General features: G+C 31.9%; 5 protein-coding genes across 21 annotated transcripts; 2 read left to right on the top strand and 3 right to left on the bottom strand.

The window, feature by feature from the left end:
* Nucleotides 1–256: 256 nt before the first annotated feature.
* On the top strand, nt 257–4,096 carry LOC105144084 (guanylate kinase). Of its 16 annotated transcripts, XR_015544444.1 has the most exons (8): nt 261–708; nt 846–941; nt 1,337–1,407; nt 1,571–1,838; nt 1,903–2,126; nt 2,214–2,324; nt 2,529–2,670; nt 3,196–4,096. XR_015544444.1 is itself a non-coding variant. In XM_087404127.1 (7 exons), coding segments are annotated over exons 3-7 (666 nt in total). In that variant the 5' UTR covers nt 257–708; nt 846–941; nt 1,337–1,373; the 3' UTR covers nt 2,516–4,096. The 16 variants fall into 16 exon arrangements, 15 of the variants coding, with proteins under 15 accessions (XP_087260253.1, XP_087260263.1, XP_011051059.1 ...); XM_087404127.1 differs by having other exon boundaries at nt 257–708; nt 2,214–2,352; nt 2,515–4,096; XM_087404137.1 differs by having other exon boundaries at nt 258–450; nt 2,214–2,352; nt 2,529–4,096.
* LOC105144085 (uncharacterized) lies at nt 3,996–6,626 on the bottom strand. The gene is made up of 3 exons (XM_011052763.2): nt 6,357–6,626; nt 6,217–6,274; nt 3,996–5,176 (listed from the first exon to the last, which is right to left on the bottom strand). Exons 1-3 carry the CDS (start codon nt 6,472–6,474, stop codon nt 4,177–4,179), a joined length of 1,176 nt encoding a protein of 391 aa, XP_011051065.1. The 5' UTR covers nt 6,475–6,626; the 3' UTR covers nt 3,996–4,176.
* Nucleotides 6,627–6,817: 191 nt separating this feature from the next.
* On the bottom strand, nt 6,818–9,232 carry LOC105144086 (uncharacterized). Its single transcript, XM_011052764.2, has one exon. It carries the CDS (start codon nt 9,086–9,088, stop codon nt 7,121–7,123), a length of 1,968 nt encoding a protein of 655 aa, XP_011051066.2. The 5' UTR covers nt 9,089–9,232; the 3' UTR covers nt 6,818–7,120.
* Nucleotides 9,233–14,343: 5,111 nt separating this feature from the next.
* Nucleotides 14,344–17,365, top strand: LOC105144210 (uncharacterized). The gene is made up of 5 exons (XM_087409114.1): nt 14,344–15,159; nt 15,308–15,634; nt 15,741–16,002; nt 16,102–16,568; nt 16,666–17,365. Exons 1-5 carry the CDS (start codon nt 14,349–14,351, stop codon nt 17,013–17,015), a joined length of 2,217 nt encoding a protein of 738 aa, XP_087265240.1. The 5' UTR covers nt 14,344–14,348; the 3' UTR covers nt 17,016–17,365.
* A 572-nt stretch (nt 17,366–17,937) lies between these two features.
* BBS4 (Bardet-Biedl syndrome 4) lies at nt 17,938–24,704 on the bottom strand. 2 transcript variants are annotated; one of them, XM_011052772.2, is made up of 10 exons: nt 24,470–24,704; nt 24,027–24,166; nt 23,279–23,391; nt 23,102–23,196; nt 22,671–22,833; nt 22,223–22,376; nt 21,751–21,873; nt 19,917–20,088; nt 18,905–19,098; nt 17,938–18,708 (listed from the first exon to the last, which is right to left on the bottom strand). In XM_011052772.2, exons 1-10 carry the CDS (start codon nt 24,549–24,551, stop codon nt 18,586–18,588), a joined length of 1,359 nt encoding a protein of 452 aa, XP_011051074.2. In that variant the 5' UTR covers nt 24,552–24,704; the 3' UTR covers nt 17,938–18,585. The 2 variants fall into 2 exon arrangements, with proteins under 2 accessions (XP_011051074.2, XP_087265201.1); XM_087409075.1 differs by lacking the exons at nt 17,938–18,708; nt 18,905–19,098 and adding an exon at nt 19,469–19,840.
* Nucleotides 24,705–24,767: the final 63 nt, after the last annotated feature.

Here is a 24,767-nt window from a genome sequence, read left to right as displayed (position 1 = left end):
ATAGGTTTAATGGAATTAAATCGTTGAAATCGCTGAAATAAATCTGTCAAATTAATAGAGATTTCAGCGGTTTATTTCTATCAGGAGCACCGAAAAAATATTGGATCATCTAAAAAGTATCCGCGGTTTTTTGTCACTAGATGGTGTTGATGTCAACACCATCTAGTGACAAAAAACTGCGGATACTTTTTAGATAACCCAATATTATGGATATTGTAGTTTACATCCACTTCTTCAGAGGGCAGCAGTGCGCGGAGGATAATTTGCGGTTCGGAAGCAGGCTCTCATGTCCTTTCTTATGTTTCTCTCTGCACGAATTTCGTGACATCTCTGTTTAATGTTCGGCAAATAATAAGGATGGAGTTATAACTGGGCGGGATAACGTTTCTGAACGCAGCCAAGTTAATGAGAGAGGCCCTAAGAATCGATCTAAAAAACCGAAAATCGAAGGTAAAAGAATCGATTTTCTAAAAAAATCAATCTTGGGTCAAAGATCGAACATCCCTACTTTGGTATATACATGATGGAATCAGATTTCACATACCATGGACTATGGGTACATACCGTACGATACGTATCTCAATAGCAATATTGGTTGCACTAGACGGTTAAATTTTATTGTATTATATATTATATTACATTGTGCTTATATTTTGTCTTATACGTAACTACGATCATTTGCTCCTGTTTATGTACAGAGAGTCAAAGGTAAGGATCAGAATCATTGTCGGCGCTATGTACCCTAACTGCAGAGTGCATATCAGTTAATGATTTATAAGTATATTCTGGACATAATTTTAATAACTATTATAATTTTAATAACTCTTCTTTCTCTATTATTGTAGATAAGATTTGTTATAAAAGAATAGTAAAAGCGTAAATTGCTGGATTCAACATAAATAGTTGAATCAAAGCATTGGATCAACTATTAAAATATCGATGTAATTATTAATTTTCAAGACAATCCGCTTGTTTATACATATAACAAATTCACATTACATCGACAAATTTCATCCGATGCCCGTTTTATTATAGAATCATTAAGATCGTGATGCTACGAAATAGCAATTGACCAAAGCTCTCAAAATGATGCTTTTATTTTATTTGAATATAAAATGATATTAACTTTATTTACATTATTTATGCACTGTAATTTTTTTTTAATATTTTGAGTGCTTTGCCAATTTGATCGATCGATAGGACAAATAATTTTATTATTTCGAGATAAAATAAAGTCACAGATCCATGTTATATATTTATGTTTTTTTTAAATTTAAAACTATCTGTTAGTTATAGTTATATTCTTATTACATTTTTGTATTATTAAATTATGCAGAATTTTGCTATAAGCGGCCAGCATCCTTTTAATCACTATGTTTATACAGTGGTTTAGGACAATAAAAATAGGTACGCAGAATCCATGATTTTGTTCATGGTATCGTGATAAAAAAGAAAATTTTAATGTGACAAAATGACATCACATAAATATCGCGCGTTTGAAAATAACTTATCTATTCGAATGTCAAAGTAACAATTAAAGGACAAAATAAGGGGAAAAATATATTTTCAGGCTATTTCAATATGATCCATAAAGGACTACGTCCGTTAGTACTCTGTGGTCCATCAGGCTCTGGAAAAAGTACTCTGATAAAGCGATTGTTCGATGAATTTCCCGATACGTTCAAATATTCGGTGTCTCATACAACTAGAATGCCACGGTCTGGTGAAGAGGATGGGATTCACTATCATTTCACAAACAAAGAAAAAATGCAAGAACAAATAGAAAATGGGGAGTTTATTGAAACTGCTACATTTAGCGGGAATCTATATGGAACGAGGTAAATATAAACAAATATTAAATAATTCTGTAGAAAACGATATACAATCTAAATGCCATTGTAGCAAACAAGCAGTTGAAGATGTACAAAATTTAGGAAAAATATGCGTGTTAGATATTGACATACAAGGTGTAAAACAAATAAAACGCATCGATCTGAATCCCTTTTACATATTTATAAAACCACCATCTATTATGGAATTGGAACAACGATTAAAGGCTAGAAACACAGAAACTGAAGAATCTTTGAAACGTAGATTATTAATTGCCAAATCTGAATTAGAATATGGTATGTTTTACAGTTTACACAATATGTACAATTAATACTATAAAATTATTTAAAATTCATGTCTAAATGTTTCACATGTGTTTATAGGTGAAACACCTGGTAACTTTGACATTGTCATAGAAAATGATGATTTGGAAGAAGCATATCAGATTTTACACAATTTTGTGGTGTCCAATTATAATCCACATCGCCGTACAGGTGAATCAAATGTTTCCCGTTTCTTTTGGTATTAATCTTTCTATCCTGATAGCATAAATATCTTTATAGCAAAAATATTGTGATTAGTAGTGCACTAACATAATAATCAAATTAGAAGAATTAATATTTTATAGGATTAGAGAGAAAATATTATTTTATAGAGGTAACATGTATCTTATCTCTGTATCAGAAAATATTTTTTAGACGAGACAAGAAGCTAGTTGAGAATTGAAATCTAATGGATCCTTGGATGTGACTCATATTTGGACATGAATAACGAATTGTTTCCGATGACATTTTCGTAACTTACTATTTCGGACATATCTGATAAACATGTAATTAAAAGGTACACACGCACACACGCGCGCGCACACGCACACACACACACACATACACACACAAATTTTACAAGTTGAAAATGAAGCAAATCCATGTAATCTACATCTTTTTCATTGTTCCATATTTGAGGAACAGACTTTCAAAATGTGTTTTGTCCAAAATTTCATTTTTTTAATTAGAGATGGCGTATAGAGTTCAGTATTGAATGCTATATTATAAACTACTCTGAGATGTTCAGAAAGCATTTTTTCATCGTTTTTATTTAATTTATATGCTGAAAAAACATAAACATTTCGAAGTGCACTATGCTTTTAAGTAGAAACAAACAAAATACATTTGTTTAACATTTTTAGTAATTGTTAAGCAATTTTATTTAATATTCTACATTTTACTGATATATTGTTATTTTCTGTAAAGTGCGTAGTTTTTTTGTGTGCAGTTTTTTTCTCGTTTTCTGAAAATTACAAATTTTGGATAAATCGCATTTTGAAAGTCTGTTCCTTATTTGTATGTACCATATTTTTAATTGCAGAGATTGCCAGCTCTTATAGCATATTCCACACTTTTGCATTAAGCCCGATCTGATTTTAAAACAAGCAAATGATAGAAATAATCTGGTGGATGAAAGATAGAAGGAATATCTTTATTCGCCTAATTAATACATAACGTATAGCAGCTGATTTTTTTTTTATCAAATAAGAAATCTATTTTTTAATAGGGATATGAAGTGTTTTTTCGCACTAAGATAAGAATTTTAGCTTAATGTTCAAGAAGTAATTCACAGAAATAAAACGTAAAATTGTAGATGTAGATAACTGAGACTATTCACCAAAAAAGGTTGTGTTCCAGTAGAGTAGACTATGTGTAAAATACTTGCGGTTTCATCTTCGTATTTATCTTCATGATCGATATAGAAGCGTCGGAATGTAGTTATTTCTGGTTTATATTACGATATATTGGATTTCATACAAGCATCACTATGTAGAATTAAGATTATAAAAAGAATTCTGTAAACATTCCTATAATATTTTTATGATAAATAATAAGATTGTGCAGAAAATATCTAAAATTTGATACGCTTGTTTCCATTGTGCATACAATTCGAAGCCTGTAATTATTTCTTAGCTGGATAATTGATAAGATTATATATAAAATATATATTTACTGAGTAATCTATATTAATATAGAAAAATGATTGAATCGAGTAGGCTAAGTTGCATTAATAATCTTATTAAACTGAATACACCTTTATATATAGTAAATAGCATATTAGACAGAGAGAAAATCTCTTTACTTTTAAAATTAACTGATGTAATTAATAACTCTTAAAAATAAGTCACAGAAAATATTTTATTGTAAGTACGTTATAAAGAATAGTGTAATTATTGCATGTATATTTAATGATATATTCAATAAATAGTATTGAGATAGTACAGTCAGTATTATTTAATGATATGAGATATAGTCGGAAAACAATATAAATCTAATAATTAAAATTACATACATTTTATTTCTATGAAATAGTCGGATAAGCAGTGGGTTGTGAGCGATGACGATGAGGGAATTCACCATGATGATGACGCGTTTTGTGTCGTGGTTGTTCGCTTATTTCGATAGACGTTACTTTGACATTTTCTCCTATTCTATCGCGAGTATCATTGGTGATTTCTTCACGAATGAGATCGTCACCGTAAGTTCGTGGTGTAGACTGGTCGATCGGCTTCTCATTTTGTTTGTCCAATCGCGGAGGTTTCTTGAAAAATGTGTATTTAACCATTTGAGGCCGCGGTTGAAAAATGTTCTCTGGAGGTAACGAATCGGAGATATCGATCGGCAATGGTATATCAATAGCTTGCGTTCCGCTGACACTCATTTCGCTAGTTCTTCCACTCGTATTGACTCCTTCGAAATATATAGGTCGTTCTTTTGCATTACGCACATCCAATTTTCGAGGTAACGACGCTTCAAAACTCGACTGTTTCGACGAATCCATTTCGACGAATTTACGATTTACTGGAAACATAATATAACTACCATCTTCTCCATTTTTATTAATTTCTCTAGAATAGATTCCCAGCTGAGGTCGATGGATAGTACGATCGAGATATCCTTCAAGAGTGTTCAAATTTTCTAAATCACGGGAAATTGCTCTTCTAACGAGCTTAGAAATTTCTTCGATATTCGCAGCTTGCAAATTTTTATCATCATCAAAAGTCGTTGAACGTTCATTGGAGAAAGATGCAAGTTCACTTGCAGTGTCATAATTGCGTTGAGATTCTGTCATTTTCCATTGTTTTCTTGGTAAAATTTCGTTATCCACAATGATGAATGATTCATTAATCGTAACAGGGTGATTTGCAGTTCCTGAACGCGCGATGCGCTCGAAGGGCACCTGAAAACTTGTTTCCAACACCGTATTTTGATTAAAGCGTTTTTCTTCAGCGTCGCGAGTGTCCGGATAGTATGCCTCGTAGAATACCGGTCCCTTGTCCAAATTATAACTACCCACGTATCTAAAGAACAAGCAATAGTAAAATTTATGTTTAGATTACCACCCAAGTATCCACAAAAGTTTAAATATCGAAAAATGTTTTGTACTTCATATGTTAGGCTGCATTCCGATAATCATAATGAAAATTTGTAGTTATACATATAAGTAATATGAACACATAAGTAACATAAATTTTCAGTATTGGCAGTGAACATTGAAATGCATTCTTAATGATGACATTAATGTTCAAAAACAATGTTAAATAAAAATTTCTAATAAAATCTGTGTTTGCGTGTAAATTACCTGCAATATTTTTATACATATAATATATACATATATTATATAGAAATATTAATATAAAGAAAAGTTTACTAGAGAAACTAGTTTAGAGTTTTAAGATGTATGTCTTTCGAAAAATACTGAAAACACATCATGGATGTACATTGACTCTAGAAGATAGTTTCGGTTTAGAATAAATTTTTAGATTCTTTTTTTTATTTTGAAGTTCTGAGATTAGCAATATACCTGCATAGGCTGTAATGCCAAAAAATTTGATATTGTTATAAAAGTTCCTTTCTTCATATGCAAAGCAAACTAAATTTAGATTTGGCCTGGGAGTGTGTGTGTGTGTGTGTGTGTGTTTTACAGTTAAATAATATAATTTTAAAATCTAACTTTTTACTTTAGCACAGTACTGGAATTTATTTGTAGCTTTCAGCCGATTTTCAGTTTAGTTCCTGTCCGGCATTTAGACTGCGCGCCAGCTAGTAAAGAACGGAAATCAAACTGAAAGTCGGTTGAAAATTATAAATAAATTTTAGCACTGCTTTAGCATTACAAAAAAGTTACGAAAAAAGTAACCAATCGTTACTTTCTAAATAATGCATTACTTTTTAAAATTGATAACGAGTTACTTTTTATAAAAAGTTATTTTTATAAAGTAACTTTTTATAAAAAGTAACTCGTTATTCCTAGTCTTGCTGGTTCATTAAAGATAATAATAATAATAATAATAATAATAATAATAATAATAATAATAATAATAATAATAATAATAATTACCTAGATGTTTTCGGATTCCACACAACAGCAGCGGCAGTAGCGACGATAGAAGATACATCTATGAAAGAGTATTACATACATATATAAATCTACATATATATTTACATCCTGCAATTTAATATAGATACTTGCGTACATACCTAAACAAATAATGATTACAATCACTGGCAATAGTGCACATCTTTTAAGAGCCATGATTCTATAATCGAGCAACGACCCACGACTGAACTTCTTCATCTTTCTCTTCTTCTTCTTCATCGAGAGAGAGAGAGAGAGAGAGAGAGAGAGAGAGAGAGAGAGAGAGAGACAGAGAGAGATACGTAGACTCGTGCGTATTTTCGTAGATTCTTAAAATAAACTCGGTTTCTCTTTAGAATATTGCTTTAGCGTCCACTCGTTAGCGCGACATCATTACTTCAACAATTATATCGCGAAAAGAGGACTTTTTTTAAATCGATAGATAACATAGCTGATAGCATATTTTATGCTCGAGAGCGTGTGAATGAAACAGCTGTTGATCGAACTATCGCGATCCAATCTGGCACTGCATGCGAGAATATATAAATGTGTGTGTGTGTACGCGAGCCAATTTAGCAAATACAAAGTTTTCTCTAATTAAAATAAAAATTTGAAATTGTACTTGAATATTTAAATAATCACTGATGAAAAGGCTCATAGAGATAAGTCAATTGAAAGTGAAACTAATATATGGCGGCTTTATCGCATTCAGTAGAAAAAACAGCTTTGCAACTGTTGTAAAATTCTTTAATATTAGTCTCAGTTTCTCATTGGATTTAAATGTATAAATCAATCATAAGAATCTTACAACAGTTGCAAAGCTGCTTTTTCTGCTAAACACAGGTTTTCGTGTATTAATATGAACTATAGGTAATGTAACGATGATTTACTGAAGAAACAGTGACTTGTATGATGACCTCTTGGCGAAATAAATTTCCGCGAGAAACACCAGGATGCAAGAAAGTAAACCAATCATAAGCCCGATGAAAGTAAGAGAGTAATGCTCCATGGTCAGTTTAATCTTTCTCTCGCTCTTGTCCACCTTTCTTTTCTGCTCAAGCACGTACAGCGGATAAACTATTTGCTCATACCACAAACGAACAAAACCCATTTGTTGCATTCGTAGCAGTAATTCGTTGATTCTCTCTCGGTAAGGTGAGTGAAGCTTCATTATGTAAGACAAGGTGCAAGTAATTGGACATTCTTCGACTATATGGAACAAATTATTGCCGTCTACATCGTAATACTTAGACATGTCTTCCAAGTTGACCAACGAAAGACGAAAGATGGCCACTCTCTTGCCAAAGGCCACGGAATCGTAGGTAGACTTTTTAGAAATTAACAATTCAACTTTACTCCGCAATTTGTTATCCAGAGTGGTATTCCCCAAAAACATATTCTCCTTTAAGTTGTTATACTTGGTAACGATAGTAAAATTCGAGCTAGCGATATCTTCTAAAGTATTTAATTCAGGATAATGAAAGGGATTGCTCAAGCTGAACATGAGACAACTTTGATAGAGACTGATGATGATGAGTCCGAAGAAAAGCGTGCCGATCAAAAAGGCTCTCTGAGCGGTTGTGCTACCGGCGCTACCACCGTTCTCCTTCAATGGGTAACACAAAGTTTCGACGAAGTCGAAGCATGACGAAACGTAAGGATGTATTCTCAGTGATAAATCCGACCGCTGTGAAAAAACGTCCCCTGTCGTTTTTGTTAGGGGGAGGAGAATGGCCTTTCGTCGACGAAACGAAACGCTGCAGTATTTTATGAAGAACCATAAAACAGACACGAGAATATTGTATACCGCGAGAACCACCCATAGATTATACGTGAATGACATTATTGGCATATATGATTTCGGCACGAAACCAACTGTGGGTGTCATCAAGCATAGCTTATCCTCATAAAGGTTAGCTGTGAATTCGTACCTTCGATATCCCTTATATTCGTGAACAAGGAAATTAATAATGAGTAATTCCGACTCACCATCCTCAATGTATTGAAGAGCACAATAAAATGGATCATAACTTTCGTTAAAGTTGATCGAATGAGGAAGCTCAGTGATATTAAACTCAGTTCCCATCGCTTGCTCCAACAAGCACTTCGCTTTCATGTCCAGTTTGTCGAAATTTTGAGTACTAGTCGAATAATTCGTATCATTGTCCAATGTAACTTTCAAAGGTGAGAACATGACCACTTGCATAGGATACCCGTTCAAGTTCTCAAAGTTGGTATAGAGCTCGACATTATCTTCCTGATCCATTAAACAAATCTTACGTATGACGCCGTATTTGTTTTGTCGATTCTTTTCGAACGGTAGATATCTTCTTAGGCATCGAAAGTCATCTTCTATCAAAATAATGACGATCCTATAGACACCGTAGATCTTCCAAACTGTCTGAAAAATCTCTCGCGGCGAAATCGTGTTTGGAGTGGTGACAATTATTAAATATTGATTAACAGCCTTCCAAATATGGCTTTGTTCGTGTATAACAAAATTCGAAATATTCATACTATCGATGATGAATATCCATGTAAGATCAATGCGACTCTGCCACGTATATTTCCGTGAGAAGTTGTTTGTTGTGATTTTGTAGCTAACGATAGATTCACTTGCTATGTACTTGGATAAAAGATGTACGACATTAGATCGATCATCGGAAGAAACGAGACAAAATATCGATGAAGAAAATATTTGCTTGCTTCGAACGTAATTCAAAATAATTCTCAAGTTTTCATTTTCCGATCTCGATACGTTATTTTTTATATTGATTTTATACGTTCTATCTGCTGTAGTCTTCGCCACTGTTGTTGACAATATCAATAAATAAAACATTATTGTTGATGACATTATGATTGAAAGTTGTTTGTCAAAAGTTTTCAACTGTGTCGATGCAAACGCAATTCAATAGGAACTGCTTCATAAACAGTAATAAAACAAGTCAGAAAGTAAAACACGAGTTTTATATAGATGCAGGTCAACACATATAGTTAAAGAGCAAATATATATATATATATATATATATATATATGTATAAAATTAAAGATTGTCGCGCTAGTAGATAGAAATCATGAGCGTGGTGCCTAGATAGAAATACCGAGAATTAATCGCGACAGAAAAGCATCATTAATGCTCCAAGTAGTTTTATTGCATTTTGACGAGTTCGTACATACGTATCACATTTATTAATGTCGTGATTAATATTCGATATTTCGTGATGACGTGAAATTGAAGAGGAAGCGTCATATACGATATTCATTGCGATATCAATTTGAAAAGAGAATATTAAAATGAAATTTATTATCATATGTATATCACGAAATATATTCTAGGAAGAGTTCGAAATTTATCTTTTCTTCTTTTCATTCTCGTTCATTTGACATTAATTCTCTGTCAAGCATCGTAGCACTGGAGAAAGTGATGTGAGTGATGAAATAGACATTTATTCAAATATTTATTCAAATATTCTTTTTCTTGTTGTAACAACAAAAATTCTATTATATCGCTAGAATCGACAGCGAATGTATAATATTATTTATTTTCTTTCTCTGCAAAATATTAAAATAATGTTAATGTACTATTGCTTATTTCTACGATCCGGATGTGAGTTTATTTAAACTTAGACAATTTTAAGGAACAATTTAAAAATTTATTGTATATATATTGCTGATAAAGATATGGAAGATATGGACAAAGAATAATCGAAGTGACCAAAGAATAATCGCGCTACATTTGTAACCCGCTTAATTTATCCTCTACTAGAAACGTCATCTCGTTTTCCCCTCTTATTTTTGTTTCTTAATTCTCCTATATTTATTTCGGGTAAATTGAGCAAACGTTTACTTTCCTTCACATACGTCAACTTCACGATGTGTCATTAAGTTAAAAATTTCGTTATACAACGCAATGATTCTCACGCATGTACAATGGAACTTCCCCCAGCTAACACTAAATATTCTCAGAAAGTTCGATTTGTATTATCAATGTACTCAATGTTCCGGAACAATAAAATAATCGTTACAGAATGTGTAAATGTTGATGAAATGTTCAGAATATTGTGTGCATACTCCTTATATATTTTATGAAAATTGCAAGCGAGCGAGCAGTACACATCTCCGCCGACAGAGGGCCGCGACGAAGAGCATTTACTCGTAAACAAGAATCACCTGGAAGAGAATGAATGAAAGGAGCGCAGCACTTCGTCTGTGAAGTGAGCCCCCCTAAAATTGGACTCCAAGGTGAAATTTTGTTTAAAAACTGATTCATAGATGATCCAAAATTTTTGGAAAAATTAAAATTTTACGGAATATATATGGAATATATAATATATGGAACATTCTCAAAATATGTAACGATGTACAAATGAAATTTTTAATCGACATTTGAATGTTTCTTTTACATGCTGTAAATATTCGGAATATTTTGGAATATTCTTGGAATGTTTTTTGGGGATTTTAGAATGTATTTCCGTAGAATATCCTAATTTGATCAGATTGATCCAAAACATTAAATCGTTCATATTATTAGCTCAGGATATTTGTAATTATTATTGTACTAATATTAAACGTCCATAAAATATCCTATTTTAATTCGAAAAAATTTTGATCACTATATTGCGATAAATTGCATTTTTCAACTTTCGATACATATATGTCTTATACATATTGGGTCATTTAAAAAGTATCCGCGGTTTTTTCATTCAAAAATTGAACAAAAAACCGCGGATACTTTTTAAATGATCTATTATATTTATGTATTTTACGTATATTATACAGACATATCTTTGCGATTTAATTATTAATTTTTTAAATGTATACATAAATATCTCACACAACATACTAAAAACTTTTGTTTCGGGAAGAATTTTATTTATTTTTATGTTATTAATTTGACAGTTGCAGCTAAAGCTTATTTTGTTTTTTGTTGTGCAGAATTTATTTTTAAATATGGTTATTTATTAATTAACAAAGCAAAAGGAGTTTTCAGGATATTTTACAAAATCGGTTCTATGGACTGTAAATACTGTTTTAATGAAAATTTTCTATTTTACTAATTATACTAATTATGAATACTTCTATTTAAAAAAAATACTTTCAGAGGCTCCATAAGTACACTCTGATCGAGCTAATTAAAAGTAAATAACAAATTCCATTTGTATTTGCTCTTCTTATAGAGATCCGCGTATCTTGGCGGTTCTTGTAGTATACTCTGCCAGATAAGCGGCGTAATACATAGTATTGCCGCGAGATAGACTCGTTTTCCGTAAGGAGAAAATGACGCGGGCCTTACGGAAAACTATTCATAGTCAGATCTTATATCCAAGACCGTCTTAAGTACGATCTTAAAAAGTCATGAACCAATCAGAAGGCTGCATTAGCGTCTTAAGACATTAACTTAAGACGATCTTGAAATAAGACTAAACTGTGAATACCGGCCGCGGATTCCTATAAAGAGGCGTATGTAAATGGAGTCTATAATGTTCTATGGATGTAGAATAAGCGGACATATAAACATTCTCAGTATAAAAACATATAAAAAATAAGAGCATAAAAAACCACAGCACAAGTTATAGTTTGTGATATTTAATTGTTATTACATAAATTAAAATATTAAACGTTTCGGCCACAATCTGGCCATCTTCAGTAATTCAATAATATTCTTAAAACGCAGAGTTACATCTAGTTGACATTAAATTCAACAGTCGAGAGTTGTAATTAAATAAACATGTTCTTTTATATGTGAAAATGCTTCATACAGTAATGTTACAACGCCAGTTGTCATATCAAGAAAAGTGTAGAACAAGAATTTCCAGATTCTAATTTAAATAAAATTGTATATATTAAAATCTTCTAGTCGGAATATAAAGAAATAGAATCATTACCTATTTTACAGCAAAAAAACCAAACGATGAATCTCAAGTATTTCTTTTACACAATTAGAATTTTGTCGTGACATTATGTGTTGTTATTTGTCCTATCATATATTTTACCACTATTTATATATCTGAGTCAACAATTTAGAAAGTTCTAGAATTATTTATTAAAGGAAAGAGACATCCTTCTTTAGAAGAGGAAAATAAACCTCAGGCAAACCTTCCGTGTCACTTTGCTTATTGATACCACTTGTTTGTCTTTTTACATTTCCGAAATTCTTCTTTTCACTAAAGATTGTTCTATAACTAAAATTCTTATATTATCCCAATCTAATTCATGCATCTCATTCATACGATGACGTGAAACCACAGAAATTTCGGAAGAAGGTTTTAAATCGGCCTTATGTTCTTTAATCCGAGTTTTTAATTTCCTTTTAGTTTGGCCAACATAAGACGATTCATAGTTTAAGCAATTAATTTTATAAATTACTCCGCATTGGTCATCCTTAGGCAAAGAATCCATTCCTGTCTTAATAAATGTATTCATTTTATTCATAGATTTATAAGCTATATTAAAATCGTATACATGTGAAAGTTTTTTAAATTTTTCAGAAACTTTGCCCAAATATGGTATCGTGAAAAATTTTTTTGAAGTAACATTAGAGTCACAGTCATTATTAATTTCTTTACGATTTTGATCTAAATTAGTTCTGTTTTCCAAAGTTTTAATTCTATTATTTATTATTATATTGTTGAAAATATAAACTTTAAAGGATAACCATTACTTAGAAACGTGTGAATTAATTCAGAGATATTTTTTTCATGAAATTTAGGATGGGATAAGAATAGAATTCTATCGAATTGCCCAATAATAACTCCCCTTTTGTGTTCTAACGGATGATTCGAAAAATAATTTAAATATCTCCCAGAATTGGTAGGTTTTTTTATAAATATCGAAGATATTTATAAATATATATTCTCAGTATATCCTAAATATCTCCTAAGTTTCTTCAGATACGTACTCTGGATGTTTGAAAATCCTTCGACATTCATCTGTAGGATGTATCTAGGATTAATTTTTGCTGTGTAGGTCATTAATCATCTTAATTGTAACGAAATTACAGTTACAAGTTACTTTTTTTTATGACTGTAATGTAGTTACATTTTTTTTGGTAACGAATTTTACTTTTATCGTTACTTTGCACACGATTGGACATGGTTCGATTGAACACAAGCCACTTATAGCGCTTGAGATTAGAAAATCTCCAGGCATCTCCGTCCGCTGTAATTAGTGTTTGTCAATTTAAAAAAAATAACGGAAAAATTACTTTCTCAAGTATCTGTAACGAGTTACTTTTAAAAATCGGTAACTAATAATGGTAATTAATAACGGTTACTTTTTCTACTCGATAATGAATAACTGTAACTTTTGTTACTTTTAAAAAGTAACTTTCCATTCCTTGATTGATGTATTAAAAACGCGTATCTTTTTATGTTTATATAACAAGTTATTTTAACTTGATAGCGAAATTTTTGTAGCCAATTCCGTTAGAATAAAATTTTGCACAAATATCTCAAACGAGAATAGTGTACAAGATAAATGTACCAGTTAATAGACATGAACCATTGTTGGACAAAGTGATAAAATATTTAAAATATTAAGCTTTTATAATAATATGTACGATTCTAAATAAATTTATTACATTTTTATAAACAACAAATTTATTTAAAGTCGTATATATTATTAAAAGTTTAATATTTAAAATTTTGTACCACTTTGTCCAATGAATTCGATCATGTCTACTAACTGTCTATTAACTGATGTATTTACTTTATATATCAAGCATAAAGAGTGATTAAGGGTCTATTAAGTCTCTTGAAACGAATAAAAATACGAAAAATAATGTGAATAATAAGGCGATAGACAATAAGCTAATTTTTATTGGACTTTATCCACAATCTAAAGAGCGTAATGTGTTCGTGTCCTTTATATGTACAAATTACTCTCGAGGAAATTCGATCGAAGATAGACATGCTAAACGTGCCCAAAGTGACACGATAATCGAGGGAGAGACGAAAAAAAAGAATCAATAAGAGTAACGATAAAAGTGAGTAATGTATGATTTGACTGTAAATAATTACTAGAATTATTGGTACGAGAGAAAACTTGAAATGATCGAGTGTCAGTTTTAGATCGTATAAATAAGAGAGCACTCGCGTCCCTTAAGATTCGCAAACATGGTACGTTGGTATATCTTTACGGTAAAAGTAAATCGGCGAAATTCTTTCTTGTTGCTTGTAAATTCAATTGGTTTTTATCTACAGATAATTTGTGAATTTGCTCTGCTGTTATTCGCTTCTCTGCATATAGCATCAAGCAGCAGTAATCAATGGTACAACGCTATAGAATTTTGGAGTAACGTCGTTTGCTCTATGAAAGATATTAAAACCGTGAATTTTCACGGTGTACTTGAGAGTAGTAGTATTAGTAGGAGGAGTGCTATTTTTCTCGAACGATATTTTCAGGCTTTTATATACGATATCACGCACAAGTGTGAGACAACGATTTTATCGAGGATTTATACGCCTCCTGATTCAGAAAATCTTTTCGTAAATAACGACATAGCTTACAGAGTTGTAAAACGGCCATCGATCTGGAAGATTATATCCGGCGACGCGCTTCCTTCTCGAGTAATGCTGTTGAATAATGTAACTAAAAAGATACGAAGCGACAAAACCTTTGACAGAACATGGAACATGCACGTAATTCTTACGAGAGATGTGCACTTCTTCGATCAAATTTCAAAGGATAGTACGACATTCGAATGGAATTCGCATGATCGATTCATCGTGCTGTTCGCTCGTTTTTCAGAAGAACATGGATTGTCAAACGAATTGAACTCGAAAATCGACGATATCTTGAAGACATTGTGGTTCAAACATAAGGTGCATAAGGTTTTTGTCTCCGAGGCGATATTCATAAACGACATCGTTCGAATTGATCGAACTGTTCGCACTTACAATCCATTTACTAAAGTCAACAACTCTGGTTTGTAGATTTTTTTCCTTAGAGAAAATTCATAATACCAAGACTATGAAATAATTGAATGGATACACAAATCATTTTATACATCCGTATAATTTCTGTACGCATAAAGAAAGATAATAAAAAATATTTAGCATCTACTTGATTTCAGTGTGGGGTCGAGTCGAAATTATAAATGTAGTAACAGCGGAAGAAGCGTCAAAAATGCTGTTACATTTAACATACCGCCGCACGAAAAATATGAATGAATATGTATTAAAAGTTGGTTACTTTAAGCCAAAAGAAAAATCAATCACAGAACCGATAAAAAATCAGTCGATTGCACGTTACAGTTACGCCGAAATCTTCAAAGAATTTGATAAGAAAATGTTAAATACAATTGCTCAAGACATGAATTTTCAAATAAAATACGTATATCCGACGGATAATCAATGGTTTGGTTCTCAATTGTTTAATGGAACGTACGTCGGTGCTATAGGTATTTAGTGATATTTCAAATTATTCGCGATATATAAGTTCCTGTTATTTTTGTTTCTGTTTCTATTTCTTTTGAATAACCGATAGTACATAGTCAGCTTACACAGGCGACATAGTGTACGGTAGAACGGACATCTGCTTCATATCTTTCTTCGTAAAGAAATACAGTATAAGTCCCAAGGAAGATGTAGACTTTAGTACATACGTGGACTTTGACAGAATATGCATAGTTGTCCCTAAAGCAACCAAGATACCTAAAGGAATTCGAATATATCACTTTTTTCCATTGTCGATTTGGATCTGTTTAATGTTGACGCACATTTTCACGTATTTAATATGGTATTTTCTGCAAGTCTTTACTCCAAAAAGGTACAGTACTCGTATCTGAATGACGTTAACGACGCAAATTATTTCACTGACAATGAGTGAAAAAAATGAAGATACATTGTGATACATACTTACTTTTAGGACGAGAAAGAGAAGTTTACGTGCAACGATCTATCGATCGTTTCTATTCAATTTAGGTTGTCCCCAAAAATTGCCAAATACAAACGCGGAAAGGATATTACTGTCAGGCGTTTTTCTTGTTAACGTCACTTTAGTTGGAATCTTCAACGGTATTTTGTATAACAGTTTCGCGTATGACATGTATTATCCAGACATCAACAGTCTTCACGATCTTGACGTTTCGGGATTGCCGATATCCTTTTCTTCCGCTAGCCTGGTCGATCTCTTTAACAACGATGATAATAACGTCGAGTCGGCACTGCGAAATTTGCGAAAGAAAATACAATTCAATGAAAATGGTATAATCAGCACGGCTCATTATCGTAACACCTCGGCATTTGCTAGAGAAAGATATTTTCCCGTTATCAGCGAGGAATTGGCTGATGCGGATGGTGGGCCATTACTTCATCTTGTCAAGGAATGTCCCGGTACGAAAAATATAATAACAAGTACTCATAGAAATTCTAATTATGTACGCTCAGATATGTCTGTGTATGATAAATATTACATGAGTATAAATTCTAGGTAAATTCTACTTGTCGTATTTGCTGCCCAAGAATTCAATTTTCAACGAAAAGGTAAACACATTGATCGACCACTTGAATCAAGCTGGTTTACCGTCGTTATGGTATCGATACATTGTTAACGCCTTCGACATTCGCAAAAAGTTACTGTCCAAAGAAATATTAGTTCGAAACAAAAAGAAAATGGGCTTCGTGCCATTTACTTTAGCTGATATGCAGTCATCTTTCTACATGCTACTGATAGGATTATTACTATCCACAATAGTATTTTTTCATGAGAAGCGCTGGTTAAAAGTACCATTGTTGCATATTGAAAAACCAAACTATAAATCTACACGCATTAATCATTGAATGGTAGAATCGCGTTCTTTTTTTCAACTTTTGCAATTTTCTCAGGATTTTTTCAGAAATCAAAATTGTTCAAATGATATGAACAAACTCAAATAATGTATGCAATTATAAACAAAATTATGAAAAATACTTTCTCTTTTTTTCTCACGATTCCATCTTTTCTCTCTCGATCATTTCCAATTTCTTCCAATGAGATGAGGCTGCCTTCGTAACCATCCAAAAGGTATGGGAATCATAATTCTCGACAATTGATAAAATTAAGTAGATACAAAGTCAACCTTGTCACTATCGATTTTTTTTCAGAAAAAATTTACTTTGATCCAGTATGGCGACCCCTTGCATTCTTCTGAGGGATATGGAAGTTTCCTCCATCTTGAAATAAGAGTATTAACTATCGATTGCAACAACATTCAACCTTGACGCTTTCAGTAAAAATGCTCAAAATCTACACATTTTGGAAAGCCCACCTTCTCTTTAAGCGATCGCGACGAGGCTTAAATATGTATATATAGTTTTATGTTTTACATGAAATAAAAGATTACCCATTTCCCATACTTGTCGCTATGGGTAACAAAATCAGTGGCCTCTTGGTCTGACAAACAAACAGAACATCGAGGATGCGTTGCTTGTAGTGGTACTGTTGCTGTTCCTCAAGGTATCCTGAGTTTGCTTTCCGCACTTTGGGAGATTATTTTTTTTTATTGTTATCACAAATTTGAAGAGTTAATTAATATTTCAGCGCTATTAAATAGCATTAACTTTATCTTATATCGTTCTACGTCGCAGCAATTTCATTTGATTTTTTTTGGGTAGTTGTTCAAACCCAAAATTATAAACAATTGAACAAATCAATCATCAAATTGACAGTACGTTTAACGGAAATTTGCAAAAGTAATTTTTTTAAATAAAATATTCTCAAATATAAATAATCTCAAAAATACTTTACTTACGTAGGATTCGCAAGTATATACATTATGTACGTTAATACAAAATAATTATAATATACATATATATTACAGTATTACATTATAAACAAAATGTATTACGGTAAAAGATGTTGATACAGGTACTTATTCCATTTGCATTAAAGAAGACTTTGAATAAAAATCAAGAAATTATGTCATTTATGTAGTATTAGGAGATTATTGCTAATAGAGATTATTGTTGTCAACAAAATTAAATGTATGTGTATACGAATACATAGCATGCATATCTTTTTTAATTTAATAAATTTAATAAATAAACTCTCGACACACACACACACACACACACACACATACACAATTTTTTCACACGCACAGTTAATCTCTTTTTTGTAATTTTGCTTATTCTAAATGTACCTGCTTATTCTAAATACTGCTTATTCTAAATGTACGTGTGTACTTTTCAAAATAAAACGATAAATACATGTAGTATGTGTAATTTGTAATAAAACACACTTTGTGTAAAACGCACTCTCCAATAGAAATGTGTAATTGCCAAGATTCTTCTCTTTGATTCTTTTTCCTAATAAAATTTCTGGAAATAACACGAACACTTTCGTATTATCGCGCGACAAATAACATGATTTTTAAACTTCGTCAGGACTCAATTGTCGCTTTTCATATTTTTCCGTTGATATTTCTTGACCGGTAGTCGATTCCGTTTTTTCGCGTTGTAATTTCTTTAATAACTTGCTTGCCATTTGTGATATCTATATGTCGTGATACATTAATGTAATATGTATAATTATAGCGTGCAACAATATACCAAGGTATATACACCAAATATTATATATATCTTGTGTATGTATATATATATATATATATATACACACACACACACACACACACACACACACACACACACACACACACACACACATATATAGCGCATGATTTTTAAATTACCTGCATATCGACTTCAACGACAGCCATAATGTCATTGAGCGCTGTTAAAATTTCAGCGGCATCAGCTTGTTTCCCGCGAGCATCAAGTACCACAGCATAATTGATCAAAATTAATGGATCCTGAGGAGCTAATGCGTGTGCTTTCGTCAATGATCTTTCGGCACCTTCCAGATCATCCAAACGTTTTAGAGCCACTGAGATAAGAAGAGAAAAAAAGAGAATTCATATTTCAAAAAGAATTCATATTTCAAAAGGAAATACGTTCTGTTGATAATAAAACTCTGGTATAAGACCTCTTTTTGGATGTCCTGTTCTTGTTTTGTTAATCACTAATAAAATTAATGGCGAATTCGATTGAAAGCACTAGTGCGTACTGATGCATATTAAAGCCGTTATACACTTTAATTTGAATAATATAATAAAAATATATAATATAAAAATGAAATTCAAATATTAATTCGAATTATAAAATACATATTTGGAAGTTTGGGAAGTGTCCGGAACTTGAAGGATCTTCGTGAAGGAATTATGTCCATGGCGACATGAAATAATTGAGACTCGCGATTGTGATAAATTTTCCTTTTTAATCTGGTATGTACAAGTGTTGTCTCTAGTCGGAGTCTTACAGTCGAATCTCTTCGTTCGCTCGTTTCGTGCTCTGTTCAAGAACTTTTTCATAAAATAAAAATATTGTTTCCGTAGGTCGTTACTTTATTTCAAATAAGTTTGTTTAATGCGTGATTTTCTTCGAAATTCAACGCATCTTCGCCTTATACAATAGTTGTGGCAATAAAATTGTCGGTACACATATTTTACCTAATAAATGTATTGAGTATTTCACAATCTAATCGATTTCTATGTTTATTTATATGTTTTACGTTATTTTGTGCACCAGTAGTGCGCACCAGTGAGTGCGTCCAATCGAATTCGCTATAACTAAATTAGGCTTCTTTTATAGTGAATAATAAAATTATATAAAATATAAAGACTTAAATTTGTTTTTTGTACTCACAACCCAATAACAGATATGGCATAGAATTCTTCGGTTCAGCACTGACTGCAGCACATAGATAAATCGCGGCTGATGCAGGCTGTCCAGTGGTAAGAAAAACGACTCCCAGGTTGCACGACGGAACGCAAGACATCGGGTGCAAATAATGTGCTCGTTTCAGCGAGCTAATAGCCTACGAAATATTGCAAAGGAACATGGTTTGGAACATGGAAATATTTGTGAATTTACAATACTCTTACAATAAAATTATGCAGTAAATTTATAAACCATATTACGTTTTGCTGTGGTTTCACAATATTTGTAAATTTACAATAGAAATTTGTTATGAATGTACAAAACTGACGCGCTGCGTATTAGAGATTTGCTTCACTACAAAAAAATATTGTAATTTCGCAATATAACTATTTTTAATTTATAGTACAATTTTGTTAGATACAAACTTTTGGAAATTTGCAATAGAAATTTCTTACAGTGAATATTTTGATTTTGCATTTAGTCTTTCGCATTATCTTGTCGATAATGATTCAAATATTTCCTTTGATTGCATCGCTTCTAAAAGAATATTCATCTATAACGTAAATTGAATTCATGAATAAAAATCATTGCTTTATATCCTATCTTAAAATTGATCACATTATCTGCCCTTTTCATTGAGGTTGTTAAAGTATTTCGATTCCAGTGAAATGTAATGTTTGAATTGGTTTTCGCCGATTTCGAATGCGGACCTAAAATTTGAAAATTCAAAATGGCTGAATCAATATGGCAGATGGAAATGTTATGGAAATGCTGAAAGTCTTCCGATTTCGGCGAAATGTAGTGTTAAAGGAATTTTAAGAGTCGCGTGTTCTGAATCTGAATTTAAAATTTGAAAATAAAAAATAGCTGAACCAATATGGCGGACGCACACTATTTATGTGATAATCTATCTCACACAAAGTGACTTTATACACTACTAAAAATAGATTTGGAAATAGAATAGGAAGTTATTTTTTTTTGGAAGAGCACACATCAAGCGCGTATAACAATTTATGATTATATAACGGTTTTTTCTGAGAGGAGCACGCACAGTTAGCGCCATTTTTTTTAAAAAGATTTATATTATTAACTTAAAAATTCTTTATAACCATTTATTTCCTTTTTTGTTAATCTCTTGCGATTTATTATTTTTTTAACAAACTGATAATAAAATAAAATAATAAAATCAAATAAAACTGTAAAACAAAGATCTATAAGAAGTCAACGCGATACTTTAAGCGAAATACTATTTATTCTTGCAATTAATTACGATATCAAATTTCTATTACACATTACAATATATTGTACCTTGATTCAAATCATCTTCAGCGATGTCGATAATGATGAATCGCTGATTGACAAAATTCCGCATATAGACACATGTGATGGTTACTTATGTCTTATATATAAATATTACAAATTTCGTTTTCCCAAGTATGCTACGTTTGACAAATTCATACCATGTAGTGCAAAACGATGCAGTAAAACTATACTTGTATATCAAAGTGCTGATCAAATGCGAATATCAATTTAAATTATATTATTGGACTGCTTTTTAGCAACTAGATCAAATGAAACGTTATCACATTACTTCGTCATGCATTTGAGTAACCGACTATCTATAACTCGTTAGTGGAAAAATATATGAATAAAAGTCCATCGTCACCGATGGTTGTGATGTAACTATGACATTTTTTGCTATGGTGGAATATTGCTATAAGTTGAGTCATCGCGTGCTTCAAATAGGAGATATTCAGAGAAAAAGCGATAAAGGTAAAGATGAAGGTAAAGCAAAAGAAAAAAAAAAGAGTAGACTCACCGCAACATACTTTTGTTTTGCGTAAAGGCACATTCCAATGTTATTCCAAAGGATCGAAGATTCTGGAATGGTCTGTGCCGCAATTTTATATTTCGATAAGGCCACATCGTACTCTCGATGACTCTGGAAAATATAATATACGCTGTTCAACGAAGCAAAGAAACAAATTACATGAAGAATGCAAAATAAAAATAAGTAAATCTTAATAATCTGACGAATATGCATTTGCGATAGAATATGCCTTCATTAGTTATTTATAATATATTATTATTAGCAAAGCAGAATAATGCTTTACCTACTTTATAAATCAAACGAAACAATCAATTTAAATAATCGGAAATTAATTTGAGGAAAATAATCAGAATGAACATATAATTGGAGTACAAGATATCAACCGATTAAATTTTTTCGTAAATTAAAAAAAAAGTGCTCAAAGAGATGTTACTGTATGAATTTCTATAAATTTATGCACCTGCATTACATAAGCCATAGGCAAGATTGCCTTGACGCAATTAGGCGAATGAGCTAAAGCTGCTCCAAATTGCTGAAATGCTCGTTGCGTATCTCCGATTTTAAGATATAAGAGACCCAGTTCTGTCGCTGCATCTATACTCTGGGGATTCCCGCTAAGGATAAAGAAAGTGTCGAAAGTTTAAGTATCAAAATGATAGAAACGCTATCGAAAGAAAGGAAACAAGAAAGCAATTGATAAAATCAGAAAAGAAGAAGAAAATTTAGAAGAATATTAAGAAGAAAAACGGTAAGCTAAGAAAACATGTTGACGATGTGATAAAAAAAATTATTCTACATGGTAATAAATATTTTTAATTTGTTCGCAACTAATGGTACATGAAAGTTAACATAATTTAATTAATTCCTAATTCACGCGATTCATAGGTGCGACTTGTGATATAACTTACTTTAAAGCTGCCGTATAAGCATTTCTAGCTTCTGGAATCATATCATCTAAGAGATAGAGTCTCGCAAGATCAATATTGGGCAATTCAATTTTGGTTAATTCCGTGGATCTTTTGAAATATTTTTTACCCTCTTGTAATTGGTTCAATTTTACATAAGCCTCGCCTGAAGACGGGAAAGAAAATAATTCCGTGGACAAAAAGCGTTATTTTATTTAACAGTTAAACTTTATAGCTTTAATTATGCTCAAAGCAAATATTTGAAACGCGGTTACATACTTATTTATACGAATGCGACAATACATTCGAGCAAAAATACATTTTCCACAAAATTAATAAAGTAGCATTTTCTGATAGGTGCATCTGCAAGTTTATAAAACTTAGCTAATGTGTTGTGCAAAATAATACATCGCATTGTGAAACAAATAACTTGCCAAGGCCATGATATATTTCCCAATCTGGTAGAATAGATATCTTTTCGGCTTCCGCATATGCATCTATCGCGCGTTTGTGACTTCCCATTATCAGTCTAAAAATTGTCGCGTTAATAATTCGCGATATTCGTCATATATTATGTAATTTGTATTAAGAATAATTTTTAATTAACTTACAACGATTTTGCTATCTGTTTAACGTTATCGATGTTTGTCGAATTCACATTATACGCGATTTGAAAACAATCCAAGGAATCTTGAATCCTACCCTCCTTTCGAAGAATTAAACCCTATCAATAAGATCATTATGTATTATCTGATATGCATAATAAAGATAAATATTAGTAGTTGTTTATAGTTATAGTTTATAGTTTATTCATTATTTACAGGCTATACGATAGAATAAAGATATTATTCTTTTGTCGAATAGTTTTTAGCAAATTCAGTCACACTTGCATTATTAGATTAGTGCACACTAAAATTGCTAAATACGAAATTAGTGATGTTGAAGCATATAAAAAATATTTTAAACGATTAAAAACCTAATAATAATACTTATATGTTATATAACAAAATATATATTTAATTGTTAAAATTAATTATATTGCAACTGCATTTAAATATCTTAGTCATCAAGTAATCTTTAATATGTCTACTAATCTAGTGTGAGAGACCAAAATCAATATTTCATTATTTCCACTTTCCATCATAGTTTGTCGCAGGTCGCAGACAATGGCGGATGGTGGCAAACTATCGACATTATCAATTTTTATTTTTGTGCATCAAGTTATGTATCAAGAGGACTTTCGATTATTCTCGAAAAATATTGCACATAAAAGAGTAATAGTAGTGTATTATATACATAAAACATATTCTATGATATTTTTGTATGCGACATTATTTGGGAGAATAGTCTCGATCGCACCTTTAAATAATTGGCGTATTCGTGACCATTAGATTTCATTAATTCCTGCTCGATGAGTAGCTTGCAAGCGCTGTATTCGTGTCTCGTGTAATGTCGATGTAGCAACCAATTGCGACTTTCTATTGCTGCTATGTCTGGTGCTGCGTCCAATAAAAGAAACCAACAATAAGAAACACGATAGAAAAATTACATCTGACAAAGAGCAATTCCGATGACGCACATCACAAGATTAATAGGGAATTTTTGCAACGTGAATCCAGATACGGTGAACGCTAAAATTATCCTTTTCTTAATTGTCAAGAAGATAAGCGTGACCTTGACATTCACCGCGTATCTGGCGGTAAACTCCCTCTTATCTTGTTATCAAAACTCAATCGATAGTGAATCAAGTACGTATAAATACGTTCATTTATACTTAAAGTTTTGATTGAATTGAATGATACCTCGATTGCCTCGATCGTTTCTTGTTCGTTGTACAACAGTGTTTTCTCGTAAACGGCCATTGCTGAGAATGTCATTTGCCATTTTTACGAAACTCTAATCTTGACGATCTGTTTCTCTCGTGCCCATTCGTTTGATAACTGTTGATAACTTACTTTTCGTAAGTTTGACAAGTTCGATTGCCATGGTAACGAAATGTAAACTCACTTGGCGCACCCCGCGTATGGCATAGATGGTCCAATTTTTTATTCGCTGGATACGGAATAGCGTAAGCCAATGGCCGCGTTCAGTAGACACAAC

Source organism: Acromyrmex echinatior, chromosome 1 (assembly GCF_024713525.1).
Source record: "Acromyrmex echinatior isolate Ae372 chromosome 1, ASM2471352v2, whole genome shotgun sequence".
Classification (NCBI taxonomy): Eukaryota; Metazoa; Arthropoda; class Insecta; order Hymenoptera; family Formicidae; genus Acromyrmex; species Acromyrmex echinatior.
Note: the sequence above shows the minus strand (reverse complement) of the source record. Positions and strands in the feature narration are given on the sequence as shown.

Excerpts from the sequence above, each read along its gene's own strand:
- LOC105144084 (XM_087404127.1), top strand. The coding sequence starts at position 1,374 with ATGTTTATACAGTGGTTTAGGACAATAAAAATAG. Across the intron at positions 1,408-1,570 it reads GTTTAGGACAATAAAAATAG|GCTATTTCAATATGATCCAT; the intron begins GTACGCAGAATC and ends ATATATTTTCAG. Across the intron at positions 1,839-1,902 it reads GGGAATCTATATGGAACGAG|CAAACAAGCAGTTGAAGATG; the intron begins GTAAATATAAAC and ends ATGCCATTGTAG.
- LOC105144085 (XM_011052763.2), bottom strand. The coding sequence starts at position 6,474 with ATGAAGAAGAAGAAGAGAAAGATGAAGAAGTTCAGTCGTGGGTCGTTG. Across the intron at positions 6,275-6,356 it reads TGTAATCATTATTTGTTTAG|ATGTATCTTCTATCGTCGCT; the intron begins GTATGTACGCAA and ends ACTCTTTCATAG. Across the intron at positions 5,177-6,216 it reads TGGAATCCGAAAACATCTAG|ATACGTGGGTAGTTATAATT; the intron begins GTAATTATTATT and ends CTTGTTCTTTAG.
- LOC105144086 (XM_011052764.2), bottom strand. The coding sequence starts at position 9,088 with ATGTCATCAACAATAATGTTTTATTTATTGATATTGTCAACAACAGTG.
- LOC105144210 (XM_087409114.1), top strand. The coding sequence starts at position 14,349 with ATGGTACGTTGGTATATCTTTACGGTAAAAGTAAATCGGCGAAATTCT. Across the intron at positions 15,160-15,307 it reads TACTAAAGTCAACAACTCTG|TGTGGGGTCGAGTCGAAATT; the intron begins GTTTGTAGATTT and ends ACTTGATTTCAG. Across the intron at positions 15,635-15,740 it reads AACGTACGTCGGTGCTATAG|GCGACATAGTGTACGGTAGA; the intron begins GTATTTAGTGAT and ends CAGCTTACACAG.
- BBS4 (XM_011052772.2), bottom strand. The coding sequence starts at position 24,551 with ATGGCAAATGACATTCTCAGCAATGGCCGTTTACGAGAAAACACTGTT. Across the intron at positions 23,197-23,278 it reads AAACAGATAGCAAAATCGTT|ACTGATAATGGGAAGTCACA; the intron begins GTAAGTTAATTA and ends GACAATTTTTAG. Across the intron at positions 18,709-18,904 it reads TCGTTGAAGTCGATATGCAG|ATATCACAAATGGCAAGCAA; the intron begins GTAATTTAAAAA and ends CACGACATATAG.